General features: G+C 42.6%; 1 protein-coding gene across 1 annotated transcript; it reads left to right on the top strand.

Annotated features, from left to right (window-relative positions):
* Window positions 1-136: 136 nt before the first annotated feature.
* On the top strand, window positions 137-3,249 carry LOC138852934 (uncharacterized). The gene is made up of 3 exons (XM_070086668.1): window positions 137-292; window positions 1,697-1,896; window positions 2,087-3,249. The coding sequence occupies exons 1-3, from the start codon at window positions 284-286 to the stop codon at window positions 2,367-2,369; spliced, it is 492 nt and encodes a 163-aa protein (XP_069942769.1). The 5' UTR covers window positions 137-283; the 3' UTR covers window positions 2,370-3,249.
* The last annotated feature ends 11,751 nt before the right edge of the window (window positions 3,250-15,000 follow it).

Below are 15,000 nucleotides of genomic sequence, written 5' to 3'. Positions count from 1 at the left end.
CCAGCTTCTGGTCCTTCCCCAGCATTCCTCCCAGCTCCTGGTCTCTCCCCAGCACTTCTCCCAGCTCCTGGGAGACTGGGAGCTGGTCGCAGCAGAGACTGGTACACACTCTGACCCTTCCCTTCTGAGGGGTATCTCGTGGCATAGCCGGGTATATGAACCCGGGCCTTGGCTGTGCCCCGCCTCCTCCAGTATACAGGTCGGGGCATCGGGGCAGCGACTGGTATATAGGGTCGGGCATCCGACAGACAGGCATCGTTACCCAAGCCTTCACTCACTACACATGCTCCTGGTGAGTAAACATGTTTTGACCTCTCTCTGTTTTGGCAACATTCATGTATATGGTAGCACGTGTGTTTATAACATTCACCCAATACTGTGAGCGTGCTTTAACATTCACTCGTTATTTGGGACATATAAGTGTATATATGAGGCTATTATTTATAAGGGAATTCGCTTTATTTACGTAACTGTTCACTTGGTCATTGTTTCAAGATGGCGCTATGATAGTTTCTTGCTGGTTCAGTGAGGGAGAGATTGACTCACAAGCGAGAGAACCAGGGTTCGATTTCCAGGCGGGGCAGAACATATAGACATGTTTCTTGACAACTACTGGCACAGTTTGCCTAGCAGGTGCCTAGGAGTTAATCGGTTGTTGTAGGTCGAATCCTGGGAGAAAGAGAGAGACAGAGAGAGAGAGAGAGAGAGAGAGAGAGAGAGAGAGAGAGAGAGAGAGAGAGAGAGAGAGAGAGAGAGAGAGAGAGAGAGAGAGAGAGAGAAGAGGAGCTAGGAACCCGGAGAAGCCGCGGTGCTTACATTTACTGTTTCCTGCTTTAGTGGCTGGTTTATTGTGCACCAGCAGCTTATGTTGTGAGTGGCTGGTTTATTGTCCACCAGCAGCTAATGTTGTGAGTGGCTGGTTTATTGTGCACCAGCAGCTAATGTTGTGAGTGGCTGGTTTATTGTCCACCAGCAGCTAATGTTGTGAGTGGCTGGTTTATTGTGCACCAGCAGCTAATGTTGTGAGTGGCTGGTTTATTGTCCACCAGCAGCTAATGTTGTGAGTGGCTGGTTTATTGTCCACCAGCAGCTAATGTCGTGAGAGGCTGGTTTATTGTGCACCAGCAGCTAATGTTGTGAGTGGCTGGTTTATTGTGCACCAGCAGCTAATGTTGTGAGTGGCTGGTTTATTGTGCACCAGCAGCTAATGTCGTGAGAGGCTGGTTTATTGTGCACCAGCAGCTAATGTCGTGAGTGGCTGGTTTATTGGTAACCATCAACACTGTTTCATTCTGTCTGGTGAAGCTTTATACCAGGTAACTTAACCCAGAGGCGCAGAGATTGATCTCCAGGCTGGGCTGGCGTACAGACAAGTCTTCTTACACTTGTTACTTCAGGTACGTGGGGGTGTTAGGCGACCTGTTGTGGTTTCCTGTATTGGGGCTGCAGTTCGAAATGAGAAGAGGAACAATAACAGGTGTTAGCCTGTAAGATGAAGTGTGTTGTAACAATGAGTATAGATACGGATAACTTGAGGGTGGTGGACAGCAATCGAAAATTTTACCGTCCTTGGTCCTGATCACTTCAAATACATGAAATTACCACTAAAGTCCGGGAAGCGAACCTTGCCATAAGTGAAAAAATTAGTGTCTTGAACTGTGTTAAAGGAAACAATCAGATATAATTTGTTCAACAGGTTGTTGTTGCTTGCTTGGCCGCCACGGCCTTGGCTGCCCCTCACCACCACCACCATCACCACGACGACAACGAACCTGTGGTGGTGATCCTTAGAGATGCGCCTCAAGACAACATTGAAATCGACTTACGCTACCTCACTGAGGTTGACAACAGCATCGCAGAAGCCTCCGACAACCCTCGCTCGCAGGGCGTGTACAGGTGACACCACACTCATATTTTTTACGTGACCCTAGACGAAAATTTCCACATATATAAATATTATGATCTTGCTTGAAAATTTTCCCGTATCTCTTAGTAAATGACATTTTTCTTTTCTTGGACTTCCTTGTTATATCCCTGTTCATCACATTCCAATGTTCTTTTTTATTCAAATATTGGCGTCCTTCAGACTGCGTTTTCCCGACGGGTACGTAGCAGACATCGCTGAAGTTCTCCATGTCTCCAACGAGGGGGTGCTGAAGACCCAGGCCGCTCAAGCCCACGCTCCGCCTTCCCGCGTCAAAAGAGGATCACGGGACGAGGAGGAGGAGGAGGAGGTCGAGGTGGAGGAGGAGAAAGAGTCACACGCTCCTAAATACAGAAAGAAAAAAGGTGAAAACTTTATGACGAAATTCATAAGAATGATGGCGCAAGCAAGAGAGTTTGTGTACCACGGCACCCTTCCTGAGTGAGTTGGGCCACTTGTGGTGCCATTAGTGAGTGAACTAGGTCTGTTGCGGTGCCGTTAGTGAGTGAACTAGGTCTGTTGCGGTGCCGTTAGTGAGTGAACTAGGTCTGTTGCGGTGCCGTTAGTGTGCTAGGGTTGTTATGGTGCCGTTAGTTGCTAGATTTGTTATGGCGCCGTTAGTTAACGTGTTAATCCATTGCTTAGGCTTACTATGGTACCACTTGTTATGTGTGGTGAACTTACTAAAGTCACTTTTAGTAGTGTGTGACGTGAACTGTGGCACCAGTAGTGAGTATGCTAAACTTATTATGGTAGCAATAATGTTACTTAGCTAGGTTTAAGATCTATCTTCTGCACGAGGGTCATTAAGATTCCACGAGGGTCATTAAGATTCCACGAGGGTCATTAAGACTGCACGAGGGTCATTAACACTACAAATGTGTCATTAATACTAGAAGCGTGTCATTAAGAACACAATATATCTATACAATAACTGCCAAGGAATTCTCTTATCTATAAAATAGAGATGACATTAAATTTTGTGTATATACACTGAGAGGTGTGTATCTGTGTATATACACTGAGAGGTGTGTATCTGTGTATATATACCGACAGGTGTGTATCTGTGTATATACACCGACAGGTGTGTATCTGTGTATATACACTGAGAGGTGTGTATCTGTGTATATACACCGACAGGTGTGCATCTGTGTATATACACCGAGAGGTATACATCACTCGGTGAAAGTACACTGAGGGAAATGCATACCTACTGAGTAATATACATCTCTCGATGTATATACACTGACAGGTACAAAGAACTTGGTATATACACTGTGTATATGCACAATGTTTGTATAGCAGAAAATTAAAAGTATACATCACTGTTGTTTTATTTTGTCTTCAATCTCTATTAGACTAGGTAAGGGGAGGGTTTTTGATTCAAGGAACTGGAGCTATCTTTTTCCTCATCCTCGGATCAAACCTGATTGCCTCCCACTTCCCAGGCGCTAAGTGACTCACGCATTTGGCCCTTTCAGTGACTGACAGATGACACAAACAACAGTGACACAAATAACAGTGACGTTACCATGATACAAACAACAGTGACACTAATAGATGACACAGTTATCAGTGCCTTCACCAGATGACACAAGGAACAGTGACATTAACAGATGACACAAACAACAGTGACATTAACAGCTGACACAAACAACAGTGACATTAACAGCTGACACAAACAACAGTGACATTAACAGCTGACACAAACAACAGTGACATTAACAGCTGACACAAACAACAGTGACATTAACAGATGACACAAGCAACAGTGACATTAACAGCTGACACAAACAACAGTGACATTAACAGCTGACACAAGCAACAGTGACATTAACAGATGACACAGACAACAGTGACATTAACAGCTGACACAAGCAACAGTGACATTAACAGCTGACACAAGCAACAGTGACATTAACAGATGACACAGACAACAGTGACATTAACAGCTGACACAAGCAACAGTGACATTAACAGCTGACACAAGCAACAGTGACATTAACAGCTGACACAAACAACAGTGACTTCACCAGATGACATAAACATCATCACTTCCACCTTACATCAACACCGCTGCGGGTCAGGTCAGAGGTCACCGATTCACCAGACATTAAGACACTCGACCCCTCATGACCTATTCCCAGAAGGTCAATCTAAGGGCGGAACATATGGCACTCATGTGATCAGTCGTCGTCTTCCTGGCACCTACAAGGTTCATCAAAGCTGAGGGACTGATTACCCCATCTGCCACTGCATGGTGATTATCTTCCTCCAGGCTGAGGGACTGATTACCCCATCTACCAGTGCATGCGATTACCTTCCTCCAGGCTGAGGGACTGATTACCCCATCTGCCACTGCATGGTGATTATCTTCCTCCAGGCTGAGGGACTGATTACCCCATCTGCCACTGCATGGTGATTATCTTCCTCCAGGCTGAGGGACTGATTACCCCATCTGCCACTGCATGATGATTATCTTCCTCCAGGCTGAGGGACTGATTACCCCATCTACCAGTGCATGCGATTACCTTCCTCCAGACTGAGGGACTGATTACCACATCCTCTACTGGCTCCACGTCATTGGACTGAATTAATAAAGCCAGTGACTGGCGACACGTCTTCAGAATAAAGATTCCCAGGTTTAGCACATGTGTCTAAGACTCTAAGTTATCAGCAGCATCTTCCTGGTTGACCAAGAAGACGGTTCAAGAAATGGAAGATCGGAACAAGAGGTGAGAGGAGGACAGTTGGAAGCTAACAACGAAGTGGAAGAACCATGGTGAAACTAGTTTTGATGTAATTGAAGGAAGGTGAAAGTAGTTTTTTTATGACTGAAGGAAGGTGAAAGTAGTTTTTTATGACTGAAGGAAGGTGAAAGTAGTTTTGATGTGATTGAAGGAAGGTGAAAGTAGTTTTGATGTGATTGAAGGAAGGTGAAACTAGTTTTGATGTAATTGAAGGAAGGTGAAACTAGTTTTGATGTAATTGAAGGAAGGTGAAAGTAGTTTTTTTATGACTGAAGGAAGGTGAAAGTAGTTTTGATGTGATTGAAGGAAGGTGAAAGTAGTTTTGGTGTGATTGAAGGAAGGTGAAAGTAGTTTTGATATGATTGAAGGAAGGTGAAACTAGTTTTGATGTAATTGAAGGAAGGTGAAAGTAGTTTTTTTATGACTGAAGGAAGGTGAAAGTAGTTTTGATGTGATTGAAGGAAGGTGAAAGTAGTTTTGATGTGATTGAAGGAAGGTGAAAGTAGTTTTGATATGATTGAAGGAAGGTGAAACTAGTTTTGATGTAATTGAAGGAAGGTGAAACTAGTTTTGATGTAATTGAAGGAAGGTGAAAGTAGTTTTTTTATGACTGAAGGAAGGTGAAAGTAGTTTTGATGTGATTGAAGGAAGGTGAAAGTAGTTTTGATGTGATTGAAGGAAGGTGAAAGTAGTTTTGATGTGATTGAAGGAAGGTGAAAGTAGTTTTGATGTGATTGAAGGAAGGTGAAAGTAGTTTTGATGTGATTGAAGGAAGGTGAAAGTAGTTTTGATATGATTGAAGAAAAGCGAAAGAAGTTTTTCTTATGACTGAAGGAAACTGAAAGTACTTTCTCTACTAGTAATTCGGAAATTCCCAGTCCTGGATGAGCCTCACGTAAGTTTCAATACATTCCAAACGTGCATAAAGGTATTCTGAAGCTTAAACAAGTTATTAGTTAGCACTCATGACAACTCGTGTGTACATAATTTGACGTGGTAGGACGTGGTTAGTCACTCAGGTATGAGGGACTGACTACCTTATACCAAGGCTGACTGACTGATAATCATACAGCAATAGATTTGTAAGTGATATCCTTTTTAGTAATGGTATTAGATGTTAATCGAGAGTGCCACTGCATCAAGTTGGCGCTCCAAGCAATGAAACATTACAAGGTCAGTGATTTCAAGGTGTGAGGGCAGCGAGAGACACCCTGTAGGACGCCAACTGTAAGTCATGAGAAAGGAACGTTGAGCTTGACGTGAACACTGGGCTTCATACCTCAGTCGTATTCAGTATAAAAAGAGCTTGAGGTAAGTACCCTAATACTTGTAGGGGACAGATAGTGCTGCTGCAGCATCCTTTTAGGTGGGGCTAGGAAGTGCATTATTAGGCTCTCGTGAGGATTTAGCACAAACAAGAGGAAAGATAAGGTTTACATGGGGAAACGTGAGCTTGTAAAAATAGTGAATATATCAGTTAGGGGAAAATTTCTACCCTTATAAATACTAAAAATGGAAGTTAGGGAAAAAGTCTCTAACTTATAAATAAATTCTCCCACCAACGACGGTGTTATTAATCAGTGGTCGTAGATCAATGTTATCAAAGGAAGAGGAACATAGGGAAGGCTGTGTGCTCCGTAGGTCGCTATGCCCTATATATGTCAAGATTTTGTTTCTCATTGACCGAAGCGTTAAGCTAAAAATTCCTCACAGCCAACAAGGATATCAGAAAATATTTCCTCACTCTATTGGCTACACATCCTCAAGAACAGGCACGAGAGGGGCCAGTGAGGCTAGGAAAGAGTGAACCTAGTCATGGTTAATAAAGAAGTATTGCCGGAATCTGAGACTCGATCCCAGCAACCACATATGGATGAGTGCATCCGAGTGCCACCACCCAACATTCTCACGAGCCACCAGCCTCCCTAAGATGCCACACAGAAGAAGCGGAGAAGCTCAACTAGGAGACCAATGCAGAATTTTCCTAGTATCTAGGGGAACACATCTTAGTGGCATCAATTTTATTGTGCTGGCGCGACCCAGTGAGTGGTGCTCTGAGACTGGCTTGTCGTGGTGTTGAATATTCCGCTCGATGAGTTGTGTACAATCGTGTCGTTGCGATATAGCTAGTCAGCGACTAATTCCTTGATAGAGTCACGAGTGGTCAAAAGCATTTGTCTATGTGATGTGGGTTAATGAAAGCACCGAGACTTGTGTATCATGTACCTGCAGAAATAAAGATTATTATTATTATTATTATTATTATTATTATTATTATTATTAGTAGTAGTAGTAGTAGTAGTAGTAGTAGTAGTAGTAGTAGTAGTAGTAGTAGTAGTAGTAGTAGTAGTATAACTCAGTGACCAATAAAACGTTTATAATTCATGGTAGTACGGATAAGAAAGGGAAACAAAGAGTAATGGAAATGGGAGTGTTAAAAATAGGTGGGAAGATAGAGAAGAGAAATAAATCATAAACACACACAGGCGAAACCCAGTTTTGTTTGTAACATGAATGATGAATAAACTGGGAAGGGAAACACGGAAGCAGTTGAATCTCTTCAACAAAACCTTAGAAAGAAGGATGATTAGGGAGATGGTGGATCAAAACTGAATTCATTCAGTAATGAGACGACAGGAAGGAAGATAAGAGGGAAACCACATATATATACATGTAGTGATACGAAACTCTTATTGACAGCATTTCGCTCATGCGAAACGTTGTTAATAAATGTACCATATAACTGCATACATGTCTCCTCTCTTTCACAATAGTAACTCATATCTTTATATATTAAGAAAGAAGATGAGACATGAACTGACTCAGGTGCATGATGAGGAGGGTGAAGAAGGTGAGACATGAACTGACTCAGGTGCATGATGAGGAAGGTGAAATGAGAAAATGAAGACCTGGGAACACAGAGGTGTTGGAGTGTTGCAGACATAGTGAAAATGAATGAAGCATTCAAATTCAAATTCAGAAGTTTATTCTCTATAAGGATTACAATGCTGAGTTTACAGAATTTGGTTATTGTGTGGTTTACATGTAGTAAAATAATGATTACAGAGTGTACCACTAGAACGCCTAGCATGGCTAGGCATTTCGGGCAGACTTAGTTTAATTCTTAATTTTAAAATATTACAAATTATGAGGTAAGTTGGTATTATGGCTAAGTGACTAAATACTAGTTTGTGAGTTTAGCAATGTGAATGCTTTTGTTTTGGCACAGTACATAGTCTCAGTATTGGAGTATCACAGGATTTATTATTTTAAGATTGAGATTAATATTTCTGTTTATGGTCAAATGGGTGAGTGAGTGTAAGTGTGAACCACCAGGTGGTATTCGTGTAGTTAGTTGACGGGGTGTATCAGGGAGATAAGATGTTTTCTAATGGTAGTTTTGAAGGTGATGAATGTGTCTGCAGTTCTAGAGTTCTCAGGTAGGGTGTTCCAGATTTTAGGGCCTTTGACATACATTGAATTTTTGTAAAGGTTTAGTCAGATACGGGGAATGTCGTAGAGATGTTTGTGTCTGGTGTTATGCCTGTGGGTTCTGTCACAACTATCAAGAAAGCGTTTTAGGTCAAGGTTGATATTGGAGTTTAAGGTCCTGTAGATGTAGATTGCACAGCAGTAAGTGTGGATGTACTGAACAGGGAGTAAATTTAGATCTATGAAGAGTGGGGGGGGTGTGTTGCCAGGGATGGGATTTAGTGATTATTCTTACTGCAGCTTTTTGTTGGGTTATTATTGGCTTTAGGTGTGTTGCTGCAGTTGATCCCCAAGCACAAATAGCATAGGTGAGTTATGGATAAATAAGTAAATGGTTTAGTGTGAGAAGGGCATTTTGCGGCACGTAGTATCGTATCTTGGAGAGGATCCCAACCGTTTTGGATACTTTTTTGGTTATGTGTTGGATATGGGTGCTGAAATTCAGGTTATTGTCAAGGTATAGGCCTAGGAATTTGCCCTCATTATGTCTGGTAATTAGAGTGTTGTCGATCTTAATGTTAATTTGTGCATCTCCTGCTCTGCTACCAAACATAATATAGTAGGTTTTGTCAGTGTTAAGCGTAAGTTTATTGGCTGTCATCCAAGTCGATATTTTGATCAGCTCCTCGTTAACAATGGTGTTGAGGGTGCAAGATTAGGGTGAGAGATGACATAAGTCGTGTCGTCAGCAAAGAGAATGGGTTTCAGGTGTTGGGATGCGTTTGGAAGATCATTGATGTATATGAGGAAGAGCAGGGGACCAAGGACACTTCCCTGCGGAACTCCAGTATCAAGTGGCCGTGTTGTTGATGCTGTGTCTTTAATGGTGACATACTGATACCTATTAGTAAGGTAAGATTTGAAATAAGCAAGCGCATGGCCTCTTATACCGTAATGGTCAAGTTTGTGGAGTAGGATGTCGTGGTCTACTGTGTCAAAAGCGTTTCTTAGGTCAATAAAAATTCCTAGTTTATATTCCTTATTTTCCAGTGCCGAGTAAAGCAGATCTAGCATTTTTATGATTGTATCATTAGTGCTTTTATTTTTCCTGAATCCAAATTGGCAGGGGTTGAGTATGTTTTGTGCCGTTATAAATGAATATAGTCTCCTGTGCACGAGTTTCTCAAAGATTTTGGATAGCAATGGTAAGTTTGATATTGGCCTGTAGTTGTTTAAGTCTGTAGAGTCACCACCTTTATGTATTGGTGTAACCCTTGCCATCTTGAGTAGTTTCGGGAAGGTGCTAGTTTCTAGTGGCTTGTTAAAAAGTAATGAAATAGCATGCGAAAGGATATGGGCCGCTCGCTTGTACAGTAATGGTGGGACATGAGACAGATTCCCTGAGTTATTTTTAAGTGACTTTATAATCTCGGTGACTTCCGTGGGCTCAGTTGGTGCAAGATAGAAGATAATGCAAAAAAGATGAAAGGTGCTATTGTAAACCAGCAGACAACACAAACTGTTGTAAACCAGCAGACAACACAAACTGTTGTAAACCAGCAGACAACACAAACTGTTGTAAACCAGCAGACAACACAAACTGTTGTAAACCACCAGACAACACAAACTGTTGTAAACCAGCAGACAACACAAACTGTTGTAAACCAGCAGACAACACAAACTGTTGTAAACCAGCAGACAACACAAACTGTTGTAAACCAGCAGGCAACACAAACTGTTGTAAACCAGCAGACAACACAAACTGTTGTAAACCAGCAGACAACACAAACTGTTGTAAACCAGCAGACAACACAAACTGTTGTAAACCAGCAGACAACACAAACTGTTGTAAACCAGCAGACAACACAAACTGTTGTAAACCAGCAGACAACACAAACTGTTGTAAACCAGCAGACAACACAAACTGTTGTAAACCAGCAGACAACACAAACTGTTGTAAACCAGCAGACAACACAAACTGTTGTAAACCAGCAGGCAACACAAACTGTTGTAAACCAGCAGACAACACAAACTGTTGTAAACCAGCAGGCAACACAAACTGTTGTAAACCAGCAGACAACACAAACTGTTGTAAACCAGCAGGCAACACAACCTGTTGTAAACCAGCAGACAACACAAACTGTTGTAAACCAGCAGACAACACAACCTGTTGTAAACCAGCAGGCAACACAAACTGTTGTAAACCAGCAGGCAACACAAACTGTTGTAAACCAGCAGACAACACAAACTGTTGTAAACCAGCAGGCAACACAACCTGTTGTAAACCAGCAGACAACACAACCTGTTGTAAACCAGCAGACAACACAAACTGTTGTAAACCAGCAGACAACACAACCTGTTGTAAACCAGCAGACAACACAACCTGTTGTAAACCAGCAGGCAACACAACCTGTTGTAAAGCAGCAGGCAACACAACCTGTTGTAAACCAGCAGACAACACAACCTGTTGTAAACCAGAAGGCAACACAAACTGTTGTAAACCAGCAGACAACACAAACTGTTGTAAACCAGCAGACAACACAAACTTGTAAACCAGCAGACAACACAACCTGTTGTAAACCAGCAGACAACACAACCTTTTGTAAACCAGCAGACAACACAAACTGTTGTAAACCAGCAGACAACACAAACTGTTGTAAACCAGCAGACAACACAACCTGTTGTAAACCAGCAGACAACACAACCTGTTGTAAACCAGCAGACAACACAAACTGTTGTAAACCAGCAGACAACACAAACTGTTGTAAACCAGCAGGCAACACAAACTGTAGTAAACCAGCAGGCAACACAAACTGTTGTAAACCAGCAGACAACACAACCTGTTGTAAACCAGCAGGCAACACAAACTGTTGTAAACCAGCAGACAACACAAACTGTTGTAAACCAGCAGACAACACAACCTGTTGTAAACCAGCAGACAACACAACCTGTTGTAAACCAGCAGGCAACACAAACTGTTGTAAACCAGCAGGCAACACAAACTGTTGTAAACCAGCAGACAACACAAACTGTTGTAAACCAGCAGGCAACACAACCTGTTGTAAACCAGCAGACAACACAACCTGTTGTAAACCAGCACACAACACAAACTGTTGTAAACCAGCAGACAACACAACCTGTTGTAAACCAGCAGACAACACAACCTGTTGTAAACCAGCAGGCAACACAACCTGTTGTAAACCAGCAGGCAACACAACCTGTTGTAAACCAGCAGACAACACAACCTGTTGTAAACCAGAAGGCAACACAAACTGTTGTAAACCAGCAGACAACACAAACTGTTGTAAACCAGCAGACAACACAAACTTGTAAACCAGCAGACAACACAACCTGTTGTAAACCAGCAGACAACACAACCTTTTGTAAACCAGCAGACAACACAAACTGTTGTAAACCAGCAGACAACACAAACTGTTGTAAACCAGCAGACAACACAACCTGTTGTAAACCAACAGACAACACAACCTGTTGTAAACCAGCAGACAACACAAACTGTTGTAAACCAGCAGACAACACAAACTGTTGTAAACCAGCAGGCAACACAAACTGTTGTAAACCAGCAGGCAACACAAACTGTTGTAAACCAGCAGACAACACAACCTGTTGTAAACCAGCAGGCAACACAAACTGTTGTAAACCAGCAGACAACACAAACTGTTGTAAACCAGCAGACAACACAACCTGTTGTAAACCAGCAGACAACACAAACTTGTAAACCAGCAGACAACACAACCTGTTGTAAACCAGCAGACAACACAACCTTTTGTAAACCAGCAGACAACACAAACTGTTGTAAACCAGCAGACAACACAAACTGTTGTAAACCAGCAGACAACACAACCTGTTGTAAACCAACAGACAACACAACCTGTTGTAAACCAGCAGACAACACAAACTGTTGTAAACCAGCAGACAACACAAACTGTTGTAAACCAGCAGGCAACACAAACTGTTGTAAACCAGCAGGCAACACAAACTGTTGTAAACCAGCAGACAACACAACCTGTTGTAAACCAGCAGGCAACACAAACTGTTGTAAACCAGCAGACAACACAAACTGTTGTAAACCAGCAGACAACACAACCTGTTGTAAACCAGCAGACAACACAACCTGTTGTAAACCAGCAGACAACACAAACTGTTGTAAACCAGCAGACAACACAAACTGTTGTAAACCAGCAGGCAACACAACCTGTTGTAAACCAGCAGACAACACAAACTGTTGTAAACCAGCAGGCAACACAAACTGTTGTAAACCAGCAGGCAACACAAACTGTTGTAAACCAGCAGACAACACAACCTGTTGTAAACCAGCAGGCAACACAAACTGTTGTAAACCAGCAGACAACACAACCTGTTGTAAACCAGCAGACAACACAACCTGTTGTAAACCAGCAGACAACACAACCTGTTGTAAACCAGAAGGCAACACAAACTGTTGTAAACCAGCAGACAACACAAACTTTTGTAAACCAGCAGACAACACAAACTGTTGTAAACCAGAAGGCAACACAACCTGTTGTAAACCAGCAGACAACACAAACTGTTGTAAACCAGCAGGCAACACAAACTGTTATAAACCAGCAGACAACACAAACTGTTGTAAACCAGCAGACAACACAAACTGTTGTAAACCAGCAGACAACACAAACTGTTGTAAACCAGCAGACAACACAACCTGTTGTAAACCAGCAGACAACACAACCTGTTGTAAACCAGCAGACAACACAAACTGTTGTAAACCAGCAGACAACACAAACTGTTGTAAACCAGCAGACAACACAAACTGTTGTAAACCAGCAGACAACACAACCTGTTGTAAACCAGCAGACAACACAACCTGTTGTAAACCAGCAGACAACACAACCTGTTGTAAACCAGAAGGCAACACAAACTGTTGTAAACCAGCAGACAACACAAACTGTTGTAAACCAGCAGGCAACACAAACTGTTGTAAACCAGCAGACAACACAAACTGTTGTAAACCAGAAGGCAACACAAACTGTTGTAAACCAGCAGACAACACAAACTGTTGTAAACCAGCAGACAACACAACCTGTTGTAAACCAGAAGGCAACACGAACTGTTGTAAACCAGCAGACAACACAAACTGTTGTAATCCAGCAGGCAACACAACCTGTTGTAAACCAGCAGGCAACACAACCTGTTGTAAACCAGCAGGCAACACAACCTGTTGTAAACAAGCAGGCAACACAAACTGTTGTAAACCAGCAGGCAACACAAACTGTTGTAAACCAGCAGGCAACACAACCTGTTGTAAACAAGCAGGCAACACAAACTGTTGTAAACCAGCAGGCAACACAACCTGTTGTAAACCAGAAGGCAACACAACCTGTTGTAAACCAGCAGGCAACACAACCTGTTGTAAACAAGCAGGCAACACAACCTGTTGTAAACCAGCAGACAACACAAACTGTTGTAAACCAGCAGGCAACACAACCTGTTGTAAACCAGCAGGCAACACAACCTGTTGTAAACAAGCAGGCAACACAAACTGTTGTAAACCAGCAGGCGACACAACCTGTTGTAAACCAGCAGACAACACAACCTGTTGTAAACCAGCAGGCAACACAACCTGTTGTAAACAAGCAGGCAACACAAACTGTTGTAAACCAGCAGGCAACACAACCTGTTGTAAACCAGCAGACAACACAAACTGTTGTAAACCAGCAGACAACACAAACTGTTGTAAACCAGCAGACAACACAACCTGTTGTAAACCAGCAGACAACACAAACTGTTGTAAACCAGCAGACAACACAACCTGTTGTAAACCAGCAGACAACACAACCTGTTGTAAACCAGCAGACAACACAAACTGTTGTAAACCAGCAGACAACACAAACTGTTGTAAACCAGCAGACAACACAAACTGTTGTAAACCAGCAGGCAACACAACCTGTTGTAAACAAGCAGACAACACAAACTGTTGTAAACAAGCAGACAACACAACCTGTTGTAAACCAGCAGACAACACAACCTGCTGTAAACCAGAAGGCAACACGAACTGTTGTAAACCAGCAGGCAACACAAACTGTTGTAAACCAGCAGACAACACAACCTGCTGTAAACCAGAAGGCAACACAAACTGTTGTAAACCAGCAGGCAACACAACCTGTTGTAAACCAGCAGGCAACACAAATTGTTCCAAACGACCAAGCAACACAAACTGTGGATCATGCAGCAAAGGAAGGAAGAGAAATTCGTGATTGTAAGATTGACAGAGCAAAAACAAGAGAAAAAGTGAATGAATGCAAGAAAGAACACAAGAGTGATGATGGGAAATCATAGTAGCTGTTGACACTGATAAAGGTCATTGTTGTTCATCACCGTCGAGCCAATGGCTGCTACTGTTTGGTGCCCACCATAGATCCAGTTTCTAAAGTGGTGTTGGTGCATCCTTGTGACAGGACATGCTGGTGCATGGCTATAAATGGAGCCATTACCTACTACTGCACCCTCAAGAGTGGGCCAATGTCTTCTGCTGCTATGCTCCTGCAAAAGAGTGAGTGCTTGCTGCCGCTGCTGTTGCTATGTTCCTGCCATACAACTAACATTTGCCGTTGTTGTACTTCTGCCATAGTGCCAACGGCTACTGTTGCCATACCCGACCACACAGTAGTTCCAGTGACTAGCCTGGACTTATAATAATGTAGGTAGAATTACCATTATTATGTTAGGTAAGAGGACACATGTGCTGCAGCTAATGCGACATTTTATTGCGGCAACGTTTCGCTCTCCAGGAGCTTTGCCAGGCTTGACGAAACTCATGGAGAGCGAAACGTTGCCACAATAAAATGCCGCATTAGTTGCACTTGTATCCTATGACCTAACATACCTCTGCCTTCTCCC

Source organism: Cherax quadricarinatus, chromosome 19 (genome assembly GCF_038502225.1).
Source record: "Cherax quadricarinatus isolate ZL_2023a chromosome 19, ASM3850222v1, whole genome shotgun sequence".
NCBI lineage: Eukaryota > Metazoa > Arthropoda > Malacostraca > Decapoda > Parastacidae > Cherax > Cherax quadricarinatus.
The sequence above is the reverse complement of the archived record's forward strand: the minus strand, read 5'-3'. Positions and strand labels throughout refer to the sequence as shown.

Bases quoted from the DNA above. Each gene is read 5' to 3' on its own strand.
- LOC138852934 (XM_070086668.1), top strand. The intron at 1,897-2,086 runs GTGACACCACAC...GGCGTCCTTCAG, and splicing joins CGCTCGCAGGGCGTGTACAG to ACTGCGTTTTCCCGACGGGT.